This window comes from Epinephelus lanceolatus, chromosome 16 (genome assembly GCF_041903045.1).
Source record: "Epinephelus lanceolatus isolate andai-2023 chromosome 16, ASM4190304v1, whole genome shotgun sequence".
NCBI classification, from domain to species: Eukaryota; Metazoa; Chordata; class Actinopteri; order Perciformes; family Serranidae; genus Epinephelus; species Epinephelus lanceolatus.
Window position 1 is genome coordinate 5,714,087 of NC_135749.1, and position 25,451 is coordinate 5,739,537.

Genomic DNA, 25,451 nt, shown 5'->3' on the forward strand with positions numbered 1-25,451 from the left:
ATTGTCTCTATCTTTACATGTAAGGTGACCTTGAGTGTCTTGAAAGGCGCTTATAAATAAAATGTATTATTATTATTATTAATTTTTTTATGATCATTATTATTATTATTGTTAAATTTACACACTTTTACGCACTGAAAGTTTTTCCCTGGTACTATTTTCGACTAAAGAAATAGTTCCTAAAGCTGCTGACAGTGTGCTCTGTGGACACATCACTCTTTAATTTATTTATTCATTTATCTGTTTATTAAATCAAGATTTAAAAAATTAGTTTACTTTCTATTTCAAAATCCAATCATGATTTCTTCCTGTAAAGCATAATACGACAACGTTTGCCTACATAAACTAGCACCAACCAATTTCAACCAATATCATGACATCAACCCATAGATCAATCTACATCTTTTAACTAGACAGAGCAAAGATTAAGTCAGCTAGCTAGCAGCAGCATGGTATGTCCAAGTGTCTTTGTCTCCCCAAAATACCGTGGTTACAGGCCCTTTAGATTATGTACAAGGCGGGGCGCCGGTGGCATAGTGGTAGAGCAGGCGCCCCATGTACAAGGCTGTTGCCACAGCGGCCTGGGTTCGACTCCAGCCTGTGGCCCTTTGCTGCATGTCTCTCTCTCTCTCTCTCTCTCTCTCTCTCTCTCTCTCTCTCTCTCTCTCTCTCTCCCCCTCACACTTGCCTGTCCTGTACATTAAAGGCTAAAAAGCCCCAAAAAAATAGATTATGCACGAGGCATTTAACAGTAGACTCTTTCAGTAACTAACATTACATGAAGCATATGATGTGTTTCATCTTTGTCTCCGCACTGTTACGATACGCCCACTTTTTAACAATCAAATTAAATTCCTCTCATTATGTCCTACCTGCCCATCCTGTCTCACTCAGAAATATGTCACAATAATGAAGCTAGATACTGTTGAATTGCTGGGAGCTTCATAAACAAAATTGCAGACAGAGACAGAGACATCTGAAAACCTGGGCAGAGGAAAACCCTAAAAAATCATACAGCTGCTTCTTTCTGACAGCAGAAAGATGTCAGTGATTTGGGTGAACCGGCCCTTTAAATTGAAGAGAAGCTGTTTTATTTTAGTTTTGTCACCATGAACAGATTAAAAGCAGACTTTGCATCAGTAGCAGTGTGTCACTTGCAGGTTTAACTTCCATTTATTTTGCTACATGTCATCCAGTATGCTTGCTAAGCCTGCAAACTAGCTGGACAGCAGCTATGCGAACATAAAGTAACAGACCTTCAGCTTCATCAGTCAGCAGTGCTGTAGCATTTGTCAACAGAAGCAGCCCAGACACCAGAAGTAAATGTTGGTTTTGTACGTTTCTGAAAGCCATTGACACGTTACATCTGCAGATTTAATACGTGTCATATCTGTGCTTCTAAAGTTACGTATGAATTGACTTTATCATCTGGAGGTGGAGCAGATGCTGGATGGTGTAAGACATCTGCTAAACTGCAAACTACAGTTTGAGGCGAACAAGAAGCAATACTTGTTGTTTTTGCTGAGTCATTGCTGCATTTTTTGGCGTTCTAGCCAACAAACATGGGAGTGTTTTTGCAACCCGTAGCTATGTTTCCACTGGGTGCAGTGCCACAAAGTTTTTTTTTTGTCACTGAGACATCGCTGCCATTCCTGCTGGAATAGTGCCACAAATAAGCAGTTGTTTTTTTAACAATTAAAGTGTTTGTTTTTTGCTGAGACATTGCTGCGTTTCTAGCAGGCGTTCTGCAACCAAACATGACTTTTTGGTACCTAAACCAATAGTTGTTGGGTTTTTTTTTTGGCCAAGCTGAACCACACAATAGCCACAGCGTTGTTGAAACATAAAAAATGCAAAGTTTCAATGTATCTGCTGCAGGATAACGTACAAATGTTACATATCTGTGGTTTAAAGAAATATACAATGGCAAAATTAATCGTGGCAATTGGGTCGTTAGTAGGATTATAAGTGGCTTTTTACAATTGAGAACCGAGCGCTTCAAAGCTTTAGTTGTTGCTGGGTAATCAACGTCCAACTCAGTAGTCTAATGTTTCACAAGTAAACTGGTGGAAGAAACTGAAAGGAGGTGGAAGGTGTCCCATCCTGTCGAAGCTTCGAATATTCTCTGAGTTATCACTGAAGCTTCGAAGCCCAGGTAATGGTATTCAGGACAGTCCTGGTCATAAGCATGGCAGAATGTTGACAAAATGTTTAATGGAATATGTGTCGTATAATGATAGAAAAAATGTAAGTGCAGTATCCTTCTGTTTCTTCAAACCTGTATGACAGCACCTCATGTGATAGTGCCATCATACGGTGGCAGTAATAAAAACACTGAGCAGCACATCTTCAGGTTGTCAGTAAAAAATGAATGTGAAGATTAATAATAACTTAAAATTGTGCAGCCACTCTTTGTAAAGCAGGTAGAGCTCAGAGAGAGCAAACTTAATAGCAGACAGAATTAGTGGGATTGATTTCCTGGAGTGCTGCACACTGTGGTGTAATTTGATAGAGGAGCAGAGTGTCTCAACCTCTCAGACTTCAGTTTGGCTTTTTAAGATCACACCACAAAAAGCTACTCCATTACAGTAACTGGAGCGAAATGTACTCCGTTACTTCCACTGCGGTGTGTCATTGCTGTCACCTCTTTGCCCTCAGCAGTCGGGCGGTGTTGATGTGGTGTGTCGGGGTTTTGGATGGTGCCTTCAGCCCTCTAATCCGGAGAGCAAAGAGGTGCTGCTGTCGCTGACAGACTGACTGACAGGCAGGCGGAGAGGACCCAGCTGTGATGGCTGGTGTCGGCTCAGTGGCAGCCTTATGATGAATTGCCTCTCTTGAATGATAGCGCTGTTACTGAATGATACTGACGCAGGATTGTTCTGTCAGCATCTCGACGGCGACCGCAAATAAAGAAATAAATAAATAAGCGAGAAATGAAGCGCTATGCAACTCGCCTCCCCATCTTTTTATTTTTCATTAAAGTTGCCACCTCTCATAGATCTCCATATGCAGTGATATGGAACTGGAAGTTTGTGCAGAAATGCAGTGGAGGAAATTGCCTTGGAAAACCACAAATGTGGCACAACTTTTGATTGATTGAAAGCTGCCTCTTGTTTGCTTTTTACTTTTATATCCAGCAGAGTATATCTGGAAAAAAAAAAACACTTCCTGTGTGTTTTTCTTTATTGCCAGTGCATAAATTATATCTGATTGCATCAAGATAAATACTTTGATGTTCTACCATGATACTGAAAATAAGTTCTGTTGATGCAGAGTGTTTTGTTTGTATCTATACATCCTGAGACTCACCTCAGTGCTCTGTCTGTTTACAGCTCAGACGACTACTATGAATACGGACACAGCGGGGAATCATACGAGTCGTATGGTGAGTTGCAGACCTCTCCTTCTCCATATTTCTTCTGTCAATTGTCAGAGCGTCTATTTCTAGTCGCCGTCTCTGCACTGCAGGCTTCATCTCAGCTGTCACGGCGTCTCAGTTAATGTGTGATGTCTTAGAGCTGTTCGAAATAAACACTTCTAAAGTGGTTTATTCATAATTCAGAGCTTTTAGTCCTTCAGTTTATTTGGCTCATTAGGAGAGAGCCATGGACCTCATTCACCTTCATCTTCCTGAATGTCTTTTATAAATTTGCTTTTAAGAAATCTCTACATCAGATTCATGACTGTTCTTAAACCCCAGAATTGCTCGCACCTCTGTTGTGATCATGTATCCCGTGAATTATCCTTGTAAATCGAAAGTGTGCACCAGCTGATCCTGATTAGCACAGGTAAACACCCCACCAGTTCCCATTAAAGGTCATGAGACCGCAGGGTCGTGTGCACACAGAAACTGAAAAGAAAATTTGGAAGAAATAAGACATGAAAGTCCATACAAATGTATAAAGAACACTGGACTTCATTGTTCTGAAGTGAGCTGTCATATTTAATAGCATGTGTAGTAGATATAAAGAAACACAAAAGAAAATGATGCATGGGATGCTATAACCCGTTCAGTGAATGTTGTACCTGCAGAAGGGCGCACTGACGCACTGTTGAAGTAGAGAAATAAAGTTTTATTTTGAGAGACGCTGACCAGCGGAGGAGGACAGGCTGCCCCTCTTCACTCTTTACACATACATCTGTAAGGTCCTGGAAGACGTGTTCCCTCCTCAGAGCAAGATCTGTAACATCCTGCAGCAGCAGTAAATGTGCCACGTGTGAGCCGACCAAGGCTGCAGGAAGAGGCCGACTTTGGGCCTATAAATAAATTACTAATTATTGGATGGCATGTTTCCAATTAACATAATTGATGTGAACTGAAGTGTGAGTACAGTGGTTATTTATTTTAACAGACTGTTATGCTTTGTAAAATAATAAAAAATGATCATTAAAGATTATTATAATTTAGATACTGTAGTATTTTACAATTGTAGAATCAAAGAAAATACAGTAACTGATTATTTTAGTGTGCGTTCTGTTCTTACTTCTGAATCAACCCCAAATAAGAAAACATTTGTGAAAGTCAGAATCTTTGTGAAAAGTGTGCATGTGGGTTTTAAGAAGAAATTTGCTACGAACAGTTGGTGAATGAGATCCAGTGCCACTAAGAAGTCATCTTGTCTGTCTTGTTGAGTGACAGTGTTAGCTAAACTAAAAGAAATGATCCTGAACAAACATTGTAAGTATAACAATTTCATTTAATCAGATTATTTAATGTTATTTTACTGTTTTGTTCAAAAGAATTTGACCAACAAAAAGACTTGGGTGATATTTTGAATTGAGTTTTTGACTGCTCTGAAGCACTTCAAAAGAAAGTGTCAAAAGCAGAAAGAGACTGTGACAAGCTGATACTTGAGTTGCACAATCACTTCAACATCTACTCACTGCTGAAACCTCACGTGGAAAAGAACCAGTGCTACTAAGCAGCTGTAAGGGTCCTCATTCATTCATAAATCTGGAGGAGTTTGGATTGATTCGATTAAATATGAGTTAATAAAGAACTTTTGAGTTTTTTTGCATGTGCATTAGCAACTGTCCATTCTGTGTATGTGTATTCTAACAAATCAAATTCATGATGTTTGCCTGGATATACAGGGAAATCAGATTTACTTTGATCCGTGTGTTCTCATCCTCAGCAAAACTAAACCTCTTACCTGCAGCGTGATACTGTATATTACTAAAGCTTAACCAGTTAAAGCTACAGCTGGTGACTTTTCTGTTTTTACTGACACTCAGTGCGTTTACATGGACAGTTTAATTCCCTTTTCATTCAGAATAAAGTTCATTCCTACTAAAAGTGATCTTGTAAACACCTAATTCGGAATGAAAATGGCCAATGCGACTGAAAATTCAATCCAATGTAAGGGGCTGGAATATTCCGTTTCTAATTCCGAATGAAAGAATTTCTTGCACTTGTATACACTCATTCCTCTTTAAGTTCATTACGGTCTTTCTGCACATGCTCGTTTCCTTGCCCTTCTGGCGCGATATAGCGTGCATAGCAACGGGCTGAGATAGAGCAGTCGGTCTCGTCGCCACAGCACGGTCTTCTATCTCCCTTCATCAACCTTCTACCTCCCTTCTCCTCCTCAACAGACGAAGCAATAGCAGAACAAGGTTGTTGTCGTACTGCTGCTTCAAGAATATAAGCAAAACAAGCCCGAAAAAGGCACTGAGAATGACATCGTCAAGCATCTTGGTATCCGGAGTGAGGACTACAGTGTTTTCTTCCGGTAAACGTAAACACGTAACATCCGCCCCGCCCCCTATCCAATCAGAAACCTTCCCTGCCCCAAACCTTGCGCAGACCCGAATAAAAGCGATTAAACTGATCTCCCATGTAAACCCTCATTCAGAATGAATATTTCCCATGTAAACTACCTGGAAAAACTTTAATTCCTAATGATTTCATTCAGATTTATTTCATTCTGAATGAGAAGCCATCATGTAACCGCACCCACCACTGTCGTTATATCCAGACATGTATATGAGACAGTCATTTCTCACCCCAAATGTTTTCAGAAACATATTTTAGTGTACTGTTTAGCTGTTAAATGAGAAAGGATGCGTTCCGAATTGCATACTTTTCCTTTTAACTTTTAGTAGGTACTGCAGCTGCCCTCATAAAGTATGTAATGTTGCAGTATGCACATAATCAGGACATACTACTTCCTCGTAACATTATGTGCTGAACTTTGACCCTGTTGCTTTTATATCCATAACCTTGGAGAGAAACAAACGCTTCTAACCAAGTTTGGAGATAGACGACAGATCAACCCTGAGAGCTCTGCTGTTGTTACTTACATTACATCAGCAGTTCTCTGTCAGTTATTTTCATAGTGATGTCCTTTTGTTGTTTGTGATATTTATGATTATTTTGCTCACTTAAACAATTAATATTCCTATTATTACTATTCAACTGGTCACCGGCTACTTGAATGTGCTGTCATCCGTCATTCCAACTTCTCAGCTGTCGTTTGTTAGCAGGTCAGTCGACGTATCATCCACTGTGCAGAGGATTGTGGGTCAGAATAACCAGAAAAGCATGCTGGCTGCATACTGCAAAATCTGACCCGATATAGCAGAACATACTGGTATTTTTGTCCTATTGAATTTGACATACTAAATCTTTTTCTGGCATACTATGTAGTATGGGAGTATGGGTGTTGAATGCACAGGAAGTTTGCTCCCGCTCATGGGCAGAGCTTTGTTTTGGCTTGTTTTCAAAATGGCTGCCAATGACATTAGCAGTGATGGACATGGTTAACAGCTGGACTAGAGACACCTCAGCTCTGATTGGTTGTTTTCCATCAGCTGCTGTGGATTCTAGCAAATGCCATTAGAAGCACTACAAGGAGGAGGACAGACATGTTTTTATCATGGACTGTCTCGTGTAGTTTTTTCTATCTGTAGTGACAGTTTCAGCAAATATGGCAAGAAGTAAACTTTGTGAAAGTCACCAGCTACTCTTTTACCAACTTACCATGTGACTTCTCTGTTCAGGCACTGTTTCCAAACCCCCAAAAATAAGTGTTCAGTCACACAGTAGTTTGCGTCTCTGCAATCAGCTCAACATGTTTCTGTTTAAGGCCAGTGTCAACGGCTGCTGTCTGGTTAAAAGCTGCTCATCGTGTCTGGAAAGAGCTCCAATTGCCACTAAATCCACACAAAGTTAACACCACTGAGATAATGTTCAACAGTACTGTGTCGGCCTTTCACAAGATCCAGTAAAGTGGGCCAAGGTCGTATTTGCTGCAGAGCGCACTTGAATGATAGCAGAGCTAATATACAGTAAGGTACAGTAGACCGTGCTGCTAGACGGCTGAAGGTTGGTCCATCTCTAATAATATATATATATATATAGATATATATATATATATATATATATATATATATATATATCATATATTCATTTGTAGTCTGTGTAACTGGAAAATTGCAAGATGAAGTATTTATAGCAACATTAGCAAATATAAGAGTACAATGTTTATTTGTGTTGTGATGGATTAGTTTGTGCATTTGTGTCAAGCTCTCAGACAAGATTACGTATTATGTAAATGTTTTTGTTTTTAACGCTTTTAGTTACCGACCGACTGAGATAACATAATTATAATTATTAAATCCTCTGCATCATTAAACCTATTGAAGACTGACGTGTGTTCATGTCACGCTTTAGAGATTTTAATGTGTTTCTGTAAGCTAATAAAAAACTTTCCCAACTTTTCTGACCGCACAAGAGGAAGAACTAAGCACCTCCATCTCATTAGAGCGCTGCGTACCTCCACATGAAATGAAAACCGCTGCTGCATGGGTCACACGGAAAAAAGGGCGACAGTTCAAAGGAAACAGATAAACAGCGTTGATGTGCACCCTTGTTCTCGAAACACAAGGTTACCTTGGTCTATTTCTTCAAAGTGACTGTCAGTGAAAGGGTGACAGGTTTAATTAAGGGGTATTGGCTATGTGCTGCCAACAGAGAGCCTCTGCACAGAAAAAAAACAACCCTTTGTGAGCCTCAGCTCTAGGGAAGTCTCGGCGCTGGCTGAAGATCAGACAAAGGGTGCCATCGATAGTGGCACTTTCACATTGACAGTACCAGGGGGTGAACAGGGGCTGATTTGGGCTAATGGTAATTGTGACCTTTTTGCTGGGAGCCACTAAACGGCTCCTTTTCAAGTAGCTATTTGATCCTCTCATTCAATTATCTGAGATGCATCCTTCCAGGTGAAAGTCAAGCGTCTTGGTGCGAGTCGCTGTTTGTATACCCGGCTTGAAGCGGCGCTTTTGTTAGGAGATGAGCATTGTCGATATGAGACAGTCAAAACTTTCTGCTGCATTACTTTCATCGGAGGAAGCATGACAAGAATATTTGTGCTGGTTATGCACCGACTGTGAAATTCTAGGCCAATACCAATGTTTGTTTTTTGTTGTTGTTTATTTTGTTTTTATTGTTATTTATTTCCCCTTTTCTGCCAGGAAAACAAAGAAATTCTCTTTGGCGAAAAAAATAACGAAGTGTTCTAAAGACATTAATTGGAAGTGCACCAATTCAGTGCGACACATTTATGAAAAAAAACAAAACTTTTAAATAACCTTTCACATTAAAAACATTTTTAATTAACTCTATTTTATATTGTTGTGAAAACATCGAACAACAAATACCTCCAAATCGCCAAAAACTACATTTTACAAGATTACACGGCTAACGTTAACTACCTCTCCTCCTGCTGATGTCAACACAAATTTGTTGTTCACAATGTAGCATTATCAGGGGAACAATAAGCATTAAAAGTGAGTTTACATCAGGGGTGTGCCATAGCATCTCGTTCACAACCGTAGCAGCATATTTTTAATATCATAATTCATATTTGCAATATTGTTGACATCAAGCTGAACTATTAATATTGTAACAGAATCTGAGTCTCGCTCTGAGCAGAGATGGGCAAAAATACAACAAAATGTATTTTGATACAAAATACCCCTCAAATAAATGTATCAAAATATAATACATGTATTTTGTATTTTCAAATACAGAAAATACTTTTTTTCTTTTTTCTTTTAAGCAGCAACCTGCAGCTCTATACGTCACTCTGTCTGTCGGTTGGTTGGTCGGTCGGTCCACAAAGCTCACACAGCTCATGAATAACTCAAAAAGTCCTTGACCAACAATGCTCAAAATTTGCATACTGCAACTAGAGACCATGAGTAACTATACAAGAAGGAATGCCCACGATTTGTCCATAGGTGGCGCTATACTAACCGATTCAATCCTTTTTGTGAATAACTCAAAAAGTCCTTGACCAAAAATGCTCAAAACTTACATGCTGCAATGAGAGACCACAAGTAACTGCACTGTAACTGATTCAGATTTAGATTCAGACAACTTTATTGATCCCACGTGAGGCAATTCATTTGCAGCATACTCATCCCAAGCATCAACCACAACAACATACAATTTCCTATGTTATGCACAGTCCAGTAAAACAGAGCACTCGGTCATTGAAGGGCACACTGAATGGTCCAAGTTTAAAAAAAACATATAGATAAAAATATTTAAAGAAAAAAAAAAAAGAAGTAAAATATATTGTTACATCCAATATTATAAGAATGTGTAGCCTATTATTTTTGTTTTTTGATTCGTGGAGAAAGTATTTTGAGTATTTTAAATAAAAAATTTCTCCACTCAAAAGTATTTTGTTACAAATTACATTTGCTTTTTATTGGCCTCATCAAATACAAATCACAAAATACTCAAATGTAATTGAAACACGTATTTTAAATACAAGTAATAGAAATACTGCCCATCCCTGACTCTGAGTTACTGTTGTTGTTCACAAACTAAAGAAATAAGAGATCATTTTTATTTAGCTTTTACTGAATATTTGAAGAAAACTGTAAAACTATATTACTTACTTTGTTGCAATTCGATTTACTTAAATCAATAAAATATATATATTTTAATGTATTTGTCATTTCGCCAAGAAAATCGTTATTACAAAAATACCCTGAAATATCATGATATTATTTTGGGCCATATCACCCACCACCTTTCTCCCAATGATGTCTTAGTCTGTTCATCCTAAACTTGTTTTCGATTGCCCCCCAACAGTATGATGGGATGCTGTTTGGGCTTATTTATACTCCCTTGACATACCACAATAGTTACGTCCATTTCAGACTTTGTAAACGTCACTGCTGTCATACCGTCCTTTGTGTTGGCAAAGAGGGTCGGATTAAATTTCGGACGACAACAAAAGAGGCGACAGTGGAGGAGGCCGTTATAATGTACCTTGTAATAGAGGCAGCATTGTAGATGGTGGTGGTTTACGAATATAGATGAAATCATCGCAGAAGGCTCCATTCATGTCTGTATCCATACAGAGAAACATCGACCACCGCCATCAGTGGATGTCATCTTAATTGCCAATAGACTGATGGCAGTCACCAAGGCGAATATCAGCTGATACTGATGTTCATCCAGTGAATCAATGCATCCCTAATTTGTGCAGAGCTTGACATGAGTTGTTGTGAATGACTGATTTAACCCCTCTTTGATCAACCCCCATCGGTTTCTGCTCTTTTCTTCTGAACCAGGTCTGGAGGAGTGGGCAAACAATCGTGGCAAGGCACCGCCAGCACGAACAACCAAGGGAGTGTACAGAGATCAGCCATACACCAGATATTGAACTGTTTATACAACCCGCACCTGAGTCCTCATGGCTGTTTCAACTCAAGTAATGGATTTTTTATGGACGCTCCCACCTTTTTAGAATTGAAAACTAAAACCGCAAAATAACACAAATGAAACAGCGATAGTGAGAAAAAAAACAACTGATTTCCAAAAAGAAAAAAAATGGCCTCCCCCTGATTATAAAAACATACTCCCACTGGGTAAAAATGTGTAAAACAATTTAGGTAATCTATCCTTTCCTCCAGGAGAAATCGACTGGACGTTGAGATTAAGACTCCATAGCACATTAAGTTTCTCTCTCAGCTATGTGATGGTGAAGAATGACATTGTACCGAGCTATTTTACTTGGTAATGATTAGAGAATCACTATGCTGTCGTACAATGTTTCTACACAGCTGCCAGCGCAACTTAATTTATCACCCTCTATTCTTCAAACCCTGAACTGCGTGGTTGATCACTTTAAAATGTAGTAGCTTAGTTCTAGGAAAGTGCAGTACTGTAGATATTTTTTCTGAGGGGTAATTGGTGAAAATTGTGTCCCTTGTAAATTTCCAAACTGAACAAGAGAAAAGTCATACTGTATACATATTGTTTTTGCTGTTTCCTCCTTTTTGTAAAATAATAGTTCTTTAGTGTTAAAGGGCTTATAAAAGCATGGTGTGCAACTGTGGATATTGTCAGCTGTTTTATTCTGAAAAGCCTATGTAGTTGTGTTCATGATTATTCCCCCTAAAACACATCTATAAATAGCCGCTCATACTTTGTGTACACCGAACAGCCAGAGCTGCGAATCAATCCGGGAGCTTTTTAATTTTTGTGATTTTTCTTTTTCTGTTTTTTTTTTAGATGCTCTAAATAAGTAATTTTGATGTCATTTATTGATTTTAATACCAGATACTTTTCTGACTTTGTAGGCATAATAATCAGTTTTAAGATCCTCAATCACATGCTGGTGAATTGGTAATCATTTCCATCTAGAGATTTGTTCAACTATAATGATTTTGAGCTTATGTAAGCCCTTTAATATTTTTTCTTCTTTGTTGATGCTGAATAAACATTTTGAAAGAAAACACTTGTGTTCAAGAGAATAATTATGGACTCATAAATAAGACTTATAATTTAAACTAACAAAAACCCAAATGAAAAAGCTCGAGTTTGGATGGAAGCTTGTACTGAATTAAAACATGATGTCATAACTAAGTGAAAAACAAGATAAATCATATGTTCTGGCATAAAATCCAAAGTGGGATTACCAAAAATACTGACACACAGTTCAAACTGCAAATGGAAGTAGTTTGTGACCTTGTAGACGACCTTGGTAATCTGATAAGAACGGTTTCCCATTTGTATTTGAACGTCATGTGATGCATTTTGTCGGAAATCTCCCCGACTGAGATTTAGAGGATTTAGCGATAACGACATCGGCACTCTTGAAACCCTACCCGCTCTGTTTGTTCATATAATTCGATGTGAGGCAAACGCTGATCAAGTCAAGCATCATCAGTAAACACACATTAACTCTCTGAGTGTTTACCCTGACAGATACGGCTCGTAGCGCTGCATGAAAGCCTCCTTGACCTCTAGGCCATGTTCAGTCCAGCACAGGGGTGGGGGATTGCTCTCTCTTCTTGTTTTGCTCTTTCTGTTCTCCTTCGGTCATGTGACCCTCTCCCAGTCGTTTAAAGAGCCTGCCTTTGCCCCGTCCATTAAAGAGACTCTAAATGACCCCCAGCTGACCTCCGCAGAGAGAGGATGGCAGTAGCTGTTTAAAAAGACCTCCGTCCCACAAGGTAAACAACCTGACCCAGTTTAACCTCTCCCCTAACGTAGTTGAACATAAACCCTCTCTAAACTTCAATGTAATATGTTTTCCTGTCTCTGTTAAGACCGTAATCTAGACACAAAGCTGGGAATAATTAGATATCTGTAACAAACAACCTGTAAAAATTATGATAAATAGCAGTAATATGTCAACGAACTGTGTAGTGAAATAACTTTATCCTAAGACTTTGATAAAATATATCCTCTGTTAATAATTGAACCATAAAATATGATGTGTCTTGGCAGTTGTTTCATAATATTAGTTGTAAAATATGTTGTGAACTTGCATGATCATAGTGTTTTTTATATTCCTTTCTAGGTCGATGTCCCGGCTAGCCCAGGCCATCCGTCCAAGTATCTCACTGGTGCTAAAGGTATGCTGTTTTATTTATGTGTCAGATGTTTCAGATGCATGTTAACATTAAACATGTGCTGAAAATATGGGGTTATGTAAGGGTCAAAAAAAGGCTGGGTCTGCCAACCTTCAGGAGTTCTTGAAAAGGTTCCCAGAAGTCTGCAAAACAGTTTCACAGTTCTTTCAATTATTAATTGAGGCATGTCAGTGGCGTCTGTACCGTTTGAGTACATGTAAACACAATAACACGTACCTTTTCTGTGCCAGCTTTCAAGAGCGAGGCAGCAGGTTGCGTTTGGGTTTGCTGAGCAACCTTGACAATCACCGTATCATAGTCTATGGACCTGAAATCCTGAGTGCGGAGCTGATCTTCGTCTAGGCGCTTTTTGTGTGACAGCCTATCATCCGTGGGACAGATGTAAAGCTCTGGCAGCTCTGCACCAAAATGTTTAAATTCTCCTCCATATTTATCACAAACTGATATTTACGGAAAAAGAAAAAGATGTCTGTCGGCTGTAATTGGTTGTTCCTCATCACAAGACAGTTGAACTCTGTTTCTCTCAAGATGCAGGTGTTGCACCCTGAAAAATAGATGCTCAGGAGTGCATGCATACCCTGATGGCATCACTCTGGCGTTTGAGTGTGCCTGCTGCATGTCTACATAAAAAACAGTGAATTTGAGGGCGCGTAAAATGTGGCAGGTTGGATCTGGCAACCTTTCCAAATTCTTAAAAAGCTTTGAGACAAAAGAGGTAACAGCTTGATTTCATTTCTCAGGTATTAAGAGGTAATGATCTTAACTATGCAGTATAAGCAGTTAAATTAGGATGATTTTGTGAATTTAAACATTACACTTGTACTTTAATTATGGAATTATGGGGTTTAATAAGGGTCAAATAAGGTTTGATTAAAACGTTTGATCTACCAAACTTTGGGATTCTTGAAAACGTTCCAAGAAGTCAAACATGGTCATTAGCTTAAGTGAAAAGTTCTTGCAATTGTAATAGAGACATGTTACGTGTCTAGCGTCTATGACAGTTTTGTACATGGTGATATATTAAATCTCAAATGAGGGTCAAATATTATTTGAGCTTCAAGGTTGGATGTGGGGACCCTTCCGGATTCTTGAAAAGGTTACAGGACTAAATGGGCAATGGCTTAATTACGGTGTTCTATCAGTTATTAAAGAGATGTATGATCAAACATATTGATCTGAATAATGCAGTATAAGTAGTTTAATAAGCATATCTGTGATGATTTTGTGTAGTTGGGCAATATATCGTCGTAGGTTTTGTATACAGTAATATCATGAGTGTTGTGTTTTCCTGGTTTTAAAGGCTGCAGTTTAGTAAAATGATGTAATTGTTTGACCTTACCAGACTCTTCTAGCTGTTCTATTATTTGCCTTTACCCCTCCAGCCATTATAGCCACATTACTGATGATTATTTATCAATTTATCAGCGTTAAGCATCAGTGGTCAAACCTAAAACATAGTCGCAATATTGATACCAAGGTGTTTGGTCAAAAGAATTGTGATATTTGATTTTCTCCATATCATGCAGCTCTTATTTTGTGCTTGTAAAGAAGGAAAAAACACTGATACCACGAGTACAGATATGAGTTTGATTGGATGACCCTTCCAAATTGTTATGGAGGTTCCATTATGGCTACAGAAAAATATTCATGCATATATGTGATGATATGTATGGATCTAAACCAGGCAGTAACAACAGAATTCCTCCAGATGAAGGAGGGTGACCCTCAGAGAAAGTCTTAAATGATATTCCAACCTGTTTAGATGTCAATTTGAAAACCCTTAGAAAGTACAAAATGAAAGATCCTGCAGAGGACACCACGTTATCATGATATCAAATATTAATGTGACTTTGAGGCAACCTGATGTTCTCTTGATGGATGGTTAATGTTGAAAATATTTTCCGGGAGCTTGTGAAATCCCTCAGAATTGCCCCTAGTTTGGAGGCTCGACCCTCAGCTCTGCTGTTATACCCTTCCACAATCCCCTCAAGGGGATTCCTGTCCCGCCGGACTCTCTGCCTCACTTTGTACCTATGCAATTAGTGTATGAGAGCGCTCTGTGTCATCTGACCCACAACGGGGTCCCTGTTGCTGCACTTTGAAAATGACACCCTGCTCTTGTATTAAGTGGAGAAATGTAATGCCTGACTGGTTGCATTAGCCAAAAAACTTGAAATGCGGATACCAGGATGTGACAAAAGGACAGTCCTGGAAATGTCCTTAGCTTTGCTTTTTCTTTTTCTTCTAAGCTAATACTGTTTGTCCTCTCTTCTTCTTCTCTCTCTTAATAGACTTGACAAACCGCACACAAGCTTCCATCAAACATTCAAGCCCACACAGTGACAAAACAAATCCCAAAAAGGCCGTCCCACTTCACAAAGGATCGCCCTCCCTTTGACCAAACAGTGGACACATTTTCACAGTCTGGACCGAGGTGACTCCTGCGGGGGATGAGATGGACCGACCTGTTGAGACGCAGGAAATGGGGGGAAAAAAGATAATGCATGTATCGCACATCGTCATTCTCGGGAGGAAGGGAGGGACGGAGGAAACCCGTGAGGCAAATGGAGTTCCTCATCCTCTGGGACGATCTGTCGGAGAATATTTCCTTCAGAGCCTCTGCGGCTCTGTATACATTTTACATACACACAGGAGTGCTCTGAACTGACTCTGAACCTGCCCTGTGTCTTTCTTAATTTAGACTGTTGTGGAGAGGATGTGTCGACCACTCACATTAGACAACGCCTACCAGGGAGGAAGAGTAAATAAATAATGTAATATGCTAAGGTATGACATCATACTCCCAGCAAAGACACGTCTAATTTCATATTGTCGTGCTCATTAACCTATATCCCATCCACTCCAGTGAATAAATAATTCACAAAGTGCCTTATTGTTGCATTGTTATGACAGCTTTAGATGTTTACTCCGCTGCCTGAGTTAAAATATGGGGCAGTGCACGAGAATAAGTAGCTTTTTTTCTTATTATATGCTGTTTTTCAGTTTTCTACGTGCATCACCACAACGCTGGAAAACACCAGCAGCAGCCGCACACAAGAGTACAGTCTATTCCAGATGTATTGCTTAATCAGAATCGACTTCAGTGGATATTACAATTCCAAAATAGCTTTCTATCGGATAGAGAGCTTCATTCTGTCTTGTGCATAAGTCCAGATAGGCTGATCCGTATTCCACACAGTTGTATGTCCTCAGTGGCAGACAATAGTTTTCCATTAGGGGAAGTGATTCTCTCCGGAGCCTCGGGCCAAGCCTCACACAATAACACAGCGACCTAAAGCTTGCATCTCAGGCTCCCGGAGTCGACTCTCATCACCTCCGGGTGCTGATTCCCCCTCTGAGGTGGCTTAGCACGACAGGCTTATCTGAAGTGAGCTTGTCCGAGTTAATAAAGTAAGAGCAGCTTATTTGATTATGAATGCATACAAAGGAGGATCTCGTGATCTGTCACTGGGAGACAAGTCCATTTCAACACGGGAGGACAGATCGATGGGTACAGGGACCAGTGAAGGTGTTTTAAAAAGGCGTCGGAGGATATGGAGCAAAATTAGAAATAGCTTAGAGGCCCCGAAAAATGAATATTTTCTCTTTTACTTTCATACTATGATCGATGACGCCCTACATGAACACATGAGGTTCTGCCAGAGTTTGAGCAGTTTGGTTCTTTAAATTGAGGATTTGTCTTCGTCCTTTTCTTTTCTCACTGATTTTCATTGGGCAGTCTGTTGGAAAAATGTGATGTCATGTATTTTTGTCACATCTGATCAGACCACACCCACTACTTTTTTTTGTTTGGGTGGGAAACTGTAAGCAATACATGCCGAGACTTAGATAAACAGAAAGACAGCTATAACCTGACTGTGCCCAGTGTTAAAAATATTCACCAACAGGCACCTCAGATGCTCACTAATAGTGCAGCAATGTATTTGTTTCGTCCATACAACTGCTTAAGTGTATAAAAAAGAATTTGTCAATATACAGGGATTATGTGTCAGACTGTTTCTTGGCCTGGACCAGAATCTTCAATTCAAAGTGTCCACTGATTAACTGGTTGAACTGTTGTTTTTATGCTTGTTCTTACATTGTTTTTCACTTATTAAGAAAACTAATTATTATAAGGTGTTAATAATTGAGCCTAAGGGGTGTTGGTACACAGATTTTGTTACATAGTTCATTACTTAACTTCTTTGGTCATGAACATAATAGTAATACTCAAGATTTGAAATTGAAAAGTTTTCAGCAGCTTTAATGTGTGTAATTATGTGAAAATTATTCTAATGACAGGATTTTGTTTGAAAATAAGAGACTGCAGATACAATTCATGTGTTTATGTGATGTTTCCAGACCATCTTTTTCTCATTGTCCCTGGGTCGAATTTGTGGAGGGGTAGGAAGTAGAGGTAATGATACAGCAATCTAAATGAGTCAGTGGTCAACGATCCAATATCATAGTTGCAAAGTGAGAACATAAACACATATTGTCATCCTTAAGATCAAATCAAATTTTATTTATGTAGCACATTTAATACAAAGTAATCTCAATGTGCTTATACATACAACACGTGTGAATAAAAACAAATTCAGCTACGCCTTTATTTTGAAACTCCTTCCATTCAAACAGTGCAAGCGGCCCAGCACCACACAGACAATGGTATGCAGCCAAGAAAAATAAAATGAGGATACTTACTGATATTGTCTAGTATTGATCGCAGGCCCCTGAATTCAGTCGAATCAAAATCGTATCGTGCCAGACCTTTTGATATCAGCAAAATATTGTATCGTCCAAAGAATCAATATAATTCTGGTGAAACTTGTTATTTACAGCCCTAACAGGAGGTGTTTGTGTCTTTTTTTTAACTGCAACTTGGACACCAAAATCAGAAATTTCAAACTCAATGAGTTAGTTATTTATAGACACACACAAATAAAATATTTGGGTCTGAAAAATATACAAAAAAAAAAAAAAAATACAATAAACCCATTAGTTAAAACATGGGGTAATACAAGTGGGTAATACAAGGTAGAACACATAACCACATAGAGCCCCATCATTCAGTTGAGGTTTGCTGCTGCTCCAGTAGCTTCAGACACTCATGTAATATGTTTACCGTAAAACTTGTATTAGCAACACAGGCTATTATTTGCTTAAAGGGATAGTGCACCCAAAAATGAAAACTCAGCCATTATCTACTCACCCATATGCCGATGGAGGCTCAGGTGAAGTTTTAGAGTCCTCACATCCCTTGCAGAGATCCAAGGGGAGAGGAGGTAGCAACACAACTCCACCTAATGGAGGCTGATGGCGCCCCAGATTCAAACGTCCAAAAACACATAATTGAAACCACAAAATATCTCCATACTGCTCATCTGTAGTGATCCAAGTGTCCTGAAGCCCCGACATGAAAAGTTGTTTGGAGAAACGCCATTTTAACTCTGTTTTCTCTGAACCAGAGCTTCCCTCGGGATGAGATTGAGTAGATAATGGCTGAATTTTCATTTTTGGGTGCACTATCCTTTTAAATCATTGAAGTCAACAGGCCTATATTAGGTACAGGCCTTTAACTCCTTTTACATAACTATTGCTCAGCAAAGATAGAAAGCACGATCAAATTGCTTATTTCATCCACTGTGAACATTACTCATATAAAAATTAGGCTATTAATTATGTGTTATGTTATGACACTCGTGAACAATCTGGTTTTATTCATCCAAATAATGTCTATAATATTAAACTGCTTGGCAACCAGACCAGGCATCTGATTGAGACAAACATTTATTTGTCAAAATGTGTAGCTTCACTGGGTTAGTAAAAGAGACTGAGTGTTTAATTGAAGTTTTACAGTAAATTCTTTTATCAGTGTCCACAAAGAGTGAACTCAGCTCAGTGGAGTCTCGTCCGTGTCTCTCACAGATATCCTGAATACGACGGCACACGAGTATCAGTCATTTGGTAGATCTTTAATTTCCTTACCTTAAAAGCAAACACAGGAACTTTCAATATTACATCCCTCACTTATTATCTGTTCTTTGTCTTGGGCTCAGAAATAAATTTTTTCTGTGAAGTGTTCTCATCCACTTGTGCTCCTCTTAATCATGTTCAGGATCTAAAATGGCCGCCTCCTGCCTTTTGTTCTGTAATTAACTGGAGGGCTCTTAATCTTCCTGAGATTAAAACCCCCTGATCAATGTTGAAGTGTCCTTCTGTCTCCTCACTAATGTGACCGCGGGTCAGCGTGTGTCGTCTGCTAAGTGGAAACTCAGATTGTGTGGGATCGATCATAGCGGGGCTTTAAGTGAACAGAGGTTAACGTTAGCAATAATACAGAGAATGTACCACCATTGTGTCAATATCTGCAGCTACAATATACCCCATAAACTTTTCTTTATCTGGGAATTTTTGGGGGGATTTGTATTTTATTCGAAGCTTAGAACAAGAGGTGACAGACAAAGGATCGACATCAGGGACAACAACACATATTGGAAAAATATCAAGGTTCAAAAACAAGAAAAATAAGTCATGGGTAAAGACAAAAGTGACACACTCGGCGAGAGCAGGAGCACACGAACGCAAACAATGCCAGAAAATCTTTCATTAAACATACAAATGCTCGGTAGGGAGAAGAAGACAAACAGGAACAAGACTGAAAAATCTGTTTTTAATACATGTGTGTGAAAAGTCAGTCTGTATTCTGCTGTATATACATTTTACATCATGGTTCTGTTTTATTTTCATGTGCTGTTATGTGCTTAGAAATAAATACTACATGTTAGTAATGTCCCTATACTGCTAATAAAGTTTTCCTCTTGGTGATAAAAAAAATACTCCTTTGTCAGACATGTTGTGACTGTGCAGCGTCGACTACAATGCGAAGCTCCTCTTGCTTTGATACCGCACTTCAGAGTCAGTATATGATCACCGCAGTGTGTCATGTTTGGACACAAATCATAAAGGCAATTTCACTGTCCCGACTGTTGAGGATTGACACTCTGTAATGAAGTCTGAACTAAATATAGTTTTAATAACTCCGAGGGGGGGATGCTCATGGTGAGTTTTGGCAGTTGGTGTGTTTTTCTAACTTCAACCCCCCCCCACACCACTGCAGGCATATTGTTTACCTTGATACGCCCTTGAAATAATAGTTGCAGATCAAATAAGTTTGTGTTGGAGAGGCTGTCTCAGTCTCCAACCTTTTAAATATTGTATGTTCCCCTCCGCTGCTGCCGTGGATACATCTCTCTCCTCATGTAAATGCTGCTGTTCTTTATTCTTTCAGCTTTTTTTCCCCTCTATTCCTCCCTCCGCTTCCATCCTTCAGGCCGTTCCACTTTGAAGTTATTTCTCAGCTGTGTGAAATTTGAGATTAAAGTCCATCTGTTCATGCACACCCCCCCCCCCCCCCCCTTTCCCACACACACACACACACACATCAATACATACACAGATATAAACAAAAACAAAACCAGACAAAAAGCGCCTGTTGTTTTTAACAGGTCAAAGGCAGCCGTTAATAGGATTGAGCTGCAAATCGTTAACGGGCCAGTTGAGCGAGCGCTTTCAGCCTCACTGGATCATTTACACCTGACACAGGCCACTGCAGACAATGAATTTCTTATCTAATTTTTTATTTATTCATCAGCGCAGAAAAAAAAGCGCCAGGGGCAGAATCTTTTAAGGGACTGTGGAGTCCTCCGGGCTCATAAAGGTGTGCCTGTGTGTGCAGCACAAACAAATGTCCTCCCTTTTTTATTTTTCTTTCAGATGAGAATAGCAACACACTGTATTCCCACCCAATAAACCCAGTGTGAAGCTGCAGCAGGTCTGTTGGCTTTTCCTCTGGTCAGCCCAGTTAATAAACTGATGCTCTCTGATGATATTCAGTCCCACCTCTACTGTATTGTTCGCTTTTCATTCCAGCTGCAGCAGCAGCAGCAGCAGCGAGGGAGAGCCCCTCAGCATAAATATTCTCTGTAAACCAACAGCGCTAGCAGGGCCGGGAGATTAAAACAATTGTTTATGCTCTCAGTGCATACGGGGAGATATAAGCAATATAAGCAGACAGAGTGCTTGGAATGAAATAACACAGAAATTATGCTATCATATTGCAGGCTCAATATGAGGAGACTCGTCGAGTAAGAGGATGCAAAGACACCATCAGGAAGAAAGTTAAAAGCCCATCACCTATGCTGTTTACCTTAACACCTATTTCCACTCATGGAACATTGACCTTCTAAATGACATTTGCCTCCTGTTAAGCTGAGCGTGTTTGGCATTTAAATTGTCCTTACTCAGGCACTACACCTTAACTCTGCCCAGGAACATGGTAAATAAAATAATGGAGGGAGGAATCGATGCGCTGCCCTCTGATTCGAGAGGAAAAGTCTGATTACACTTCACAATGCTTTAATTGTGGTGTATTAACTTCTACTGCATATTAACCTTGGTGAAAAATTGCAATGGGATATGATAGGCTGAATAGACAGTGTACTTAGAGAGGTGCAACAGCGTCAGTAATGACAGAGTACAAATGTAATGCACTAAATGGTTACTTTGGATGTACAGTAAAACTCCTGCAGAACTATATGACCGCAGCTCCCGCTGTTATTGGCAAAGTCATACTGTGATGTTCCTCATTCATTCTGAAGGTGATAAATAATTAGAGCGAGTAGTTTAATGCGAGCCAAGGAGTTGATTACAGGGAGGTTGCTGCTCTAGGAGGGAGAGCAGGTCATCCATTAATCGGTTGGTGGTTCCACCCTCCTGCTCCTCCTGTCTACAAGTTGAAGTGTCCTTGAGCAAGATACGGAATTCCAGATTGCCCCCTAAACTGCCAGGACAAGATCTTGCGTGGCAGTGTGTGAATGTTTGAATAAGGCCATGTTAACACCTAACATTAACATGTGTCCTGGGTGATCAGATCATAGGCGGACAACTCAGTAAGTACAGGTGTGAATGCAGCAAACGCATCCTTAATGCGCCTTGAGATCTGATTGGTCAGACCACATTCTGGGCCACATGTGGCCACATTTTTTCAGCAGTGTGTACACTAATGTGTCCTGACCCACATCAAAGGAGCGCTCTTTAACTGACATCCCTACTTATCCAACTCCCTGCCAAATAAGCAAACTTTCTGTTGCTGCCATTACACAAGTCAGACTGAAACTTTTCCCATGTGGCAGGCACAAACATGCAAATGGCCCTATCTACACCAAAATATGTTTTGGCTTAAAATACATGGTTTCCTCACTACAAATACAACTTTTCCTCACTACAGAGTTGGAAATGTCCCAAACTCACCACCATAAATTTACAGACCTCTTGTTGAAAATTACCCACTGTTGTTGCCCCAGATATGACCAGGAATGGTCCAATCTATCATCATAAAGTGCCAGCTTTTGTTGTTACAAACACCATTGGAAATGTCCCAAACTCTGGTTAAAAAATACAATACCCACTTTTCTTACTAGAAACACAGCTGGAAATGTCCCAAACCCTCATTAAAAAATTACAATACTCACTTTTTCCGACTACAAACACAGCTGGAAATGTCCCAAACTTTAATTAAGAAATACTCACTTTTCTTACTACAAACACAGCTGAAAATGTTCGAACCTCTTATCATAAAAAAACAATTTTATCACCACAAACACAGCTGGAAATGTCCCAGACTCTCGTTAAAAAATACCCACTTTTCTTTCTACAAACACAGCTGGAAATATCCACTTTCTACAAACATAGCTGGAAATGTCCCAAACTCTCGTTAAAAAACACCCACTTTTCTTACTACAATCACAGCTGTAAATGTCCCAAACTTTAATTAAGAAATATCCACTTTTCTTACTACAAACACAGCTGGAAATGTCCCAAACTTTAATCAAGAAATATCCACTTTTCTTACTACAAACACAGCTGGAAATGTCCCAAACTTTAATTAAGAAATATCCACTTTTCTTACTACAATCACAGCTGTAAATGTCCCAAACTTTAATTAAGAAATACCCACTTTTCTTACTACAAACACAGCTGGAAATGTTCAAACCTCTAATCATAAAAAAATAATTTTATCACCACAAACACAGCTGGAAATGTCCCAAACTCTTATTGAAAAATACCCACTTTTCCTTCTACAAACACAGCTGGAAATACCCACTTTTCTTGACATAAACACAACTGGAAATGTCCCAATTCTTGTTAAAAATGCTCACTTTTCTTATTACAAACACATATGGAAATGTCCCAAATGCTTGTTAAAAAATACCCACTTTTCCTCACTACAAACAGAGTTGGAAATGTCCAAAACTCACCGCCAGAAATTTCCAGACCTCTTGTTGAAAATTACCCACTGTTGTTGCCCCAGATATGACCAGGAATGGTCCAACCTATCATCAAAAAAGGGCCAGCTTTTGTTGTTACCAACACAGCTGGAAATGTCCCAAACTTCAATTAAAAAATACCCACTTTTGTTACTACAATCACAGCTGGAAATGTCCCAAACTTCAATTAAAAAATACCCACTTTTGTTACTACAATCACAGCTGGAAATGTCCCAAACTCTCATTAAAAAATTACAGTACTCACTTTTCTGACTAGAAACACAGCTGGAAATGTCCCAACCTGTTGTTATAAAAACCCACTTTTCTTACTACAAACACAGCTGGAAATGGTTGAACCTCTAATCTTAAAAAAAAAAAAAAAATTAGCACCACAAACACAGCTGGAAATGTCCCAGACTCTCGTCAAAAAATACCCACATTTCTTTCTACAAACACAGCTGGAAATACCCACTTTTCTTGACATAAACACACCTGGAAATATCCTTATATATTAAATATTAATAATATAAACATTCTTGTTAAAAATGCTCACTTTTCTTATTACAAACACATAAAGAAATGTCGTAAAAACAAAACAAAAAAAACTCACCTTTGGAACTACAAACACTGATAGAAATGTTCAGACCTCTTGTTGAAAATTTCCCACTGTTATTGCTACAAACATGGCTGGGAAAGTCCCGACCTCATGGTAAAAGATACCTGCTTTTGTAGGTCTCGAATTGTTGTCTGGAGCTGTCTGCTACCTGCCAGCTGTCTTGCCAAGCATCAGGTCATCCACAATTCCCTTCACTTCCTGATAAAACCTCAGCTTATGAACATGTAATCACACCTGTGTCACTTTATAAATGTTGCTATGATATGTATGAAACATACAAATATAGTGTATCCATGGTTTGCACACATTTTATTTGGGTACTGGACTGTAAACACAGCATGTTTAATCTTTGCAAACAGAAATGATGTCCATGTTTATTCACATTTAGAGGGAGGGTGAGATCCAATCACAAGTTGTCACTTGGGGGGCATGTGAAGACGCATTCTAATGCCAGGTGTGAACAGACAGACTTAGACCTGTCCACTTGTGATGGGATTACCCGAGGTCCATGTGAAGATGTAAATAGGCTCTAAGGAGCAGACTGTAAAATGAAAACAGACCCTCAGTTGACAATTTAAGGCTGAGAAGTGCTATCAAAGTGCAGCAAATTTAACTAATGAGTTAGACTTATTTTTTTTTATTATTATTATTATTTTTTTTTTTTTTTCACTTGATCTGTGAATTATACACCACTACAAAGAAGGCTTTTGTGTTGCCAGATTGTATGACAATTTGCATTTATCAGAAGACACCATCTGACAACTTTGCTTCTGGAAAAGGGTCAAAATAGTAAATATGAATATATATATATATATATATATATATATATATATATATATATATATATATATATATATATATATATATAATACAGGTGTAAATGAATATAAATGATGAGTATTTTAATTAAGAAAAGAATCACTAAACTTGCAAAGTGGAAGCAGTTCAAAAACTAACAGGGCAAGAGAGAAGAAAGAGAAAAGGATTTGTGTAGATGTGTGGAAATGATTCATGTAAAGTCACAGTAAAATGGATATTGAAAAATGTTATAAAAAGCAGGTAGTATTCAAATGACTATATCTGTATATCATTAACTATATCTACATCGAATAACTCAAAAAAACAAACAGCCCAATACTGGTAGTATAATGTAGATATTGCAGGTGAAAAGTCCAGTTGTACAGTGCATGTTTGTGTTTGCCATCATTGATCCAGATAGATATTCAGTAGTGTCTGTGACAGAAGGACGTGGTGCAAGTGTGAAAGTGTACTGTTATGTGATGGGTGCATGTATGCAGAAGGAGAAATAAAAAGTATATATACTACATATCAACACAGAGCAGAAATGTTAACGCTGATCTTGGCAGTAGCTCAGTCTCTGAGGACATGGCCTGGACCCCAGCCATCTCCTCAGTTTGCCATTGGTTGAGAGCATATACGATGAAATATTATCAGCTTCTTAGACGTAAAGGATTTTGATAAAACCCCTTAATTCTTTGTTCTTCTTACCAATGGCTTATTAATAAATATAAAGCATCAGTAAATATTTTATTATCTATAATTAAAACCATTAGTTTCAGCTTGTAGAGCCATTCTTAGTAGAG

General features: G+C 38.9%; 1 protein-coding gene across 2 annotated transcripts in view; it reads left to right on the forward strand.

Moving 5' to 3' along the window:
• Positions 1 to 19,716, forward strand: part of khdrbs3 (KH domain containing, RNA binding, signal transduction associated 3) — a 179,987-nt gene extending 160,271 nt beyond the window's left edge. The window contains exons 8-11 of one of the 2 annotated variants that reach the window (XR_004502256.2): positions 3,333 to 3,385; positions 10,594 to 10,733; positions 12,831 to 12,885; positions 15,195 to 19,716. Coding sequence is in view for 1 of the 2 variants with exons in the window: in XM_033638047.2 (XP_033493938.2) it covers positions 3,333 to 3,385; positions 10,594 to 10,685 (145 nt within the window). In the remaining variant the exon portion in view is untranslated. Of the gene's footprint in view, positions 1 to 3,332; positions 3,386 to 10,593; positions 11,761 to 12,830; positions 12,886 to 15,194 lie in introns of those variants that run through there. The other variant, XM_033638047.2, reaches the window with a different exon arrangement.
• The last annotated feature ends 5,735 nt before the right edge of the window (positions 19,717 to 25,451 follow it).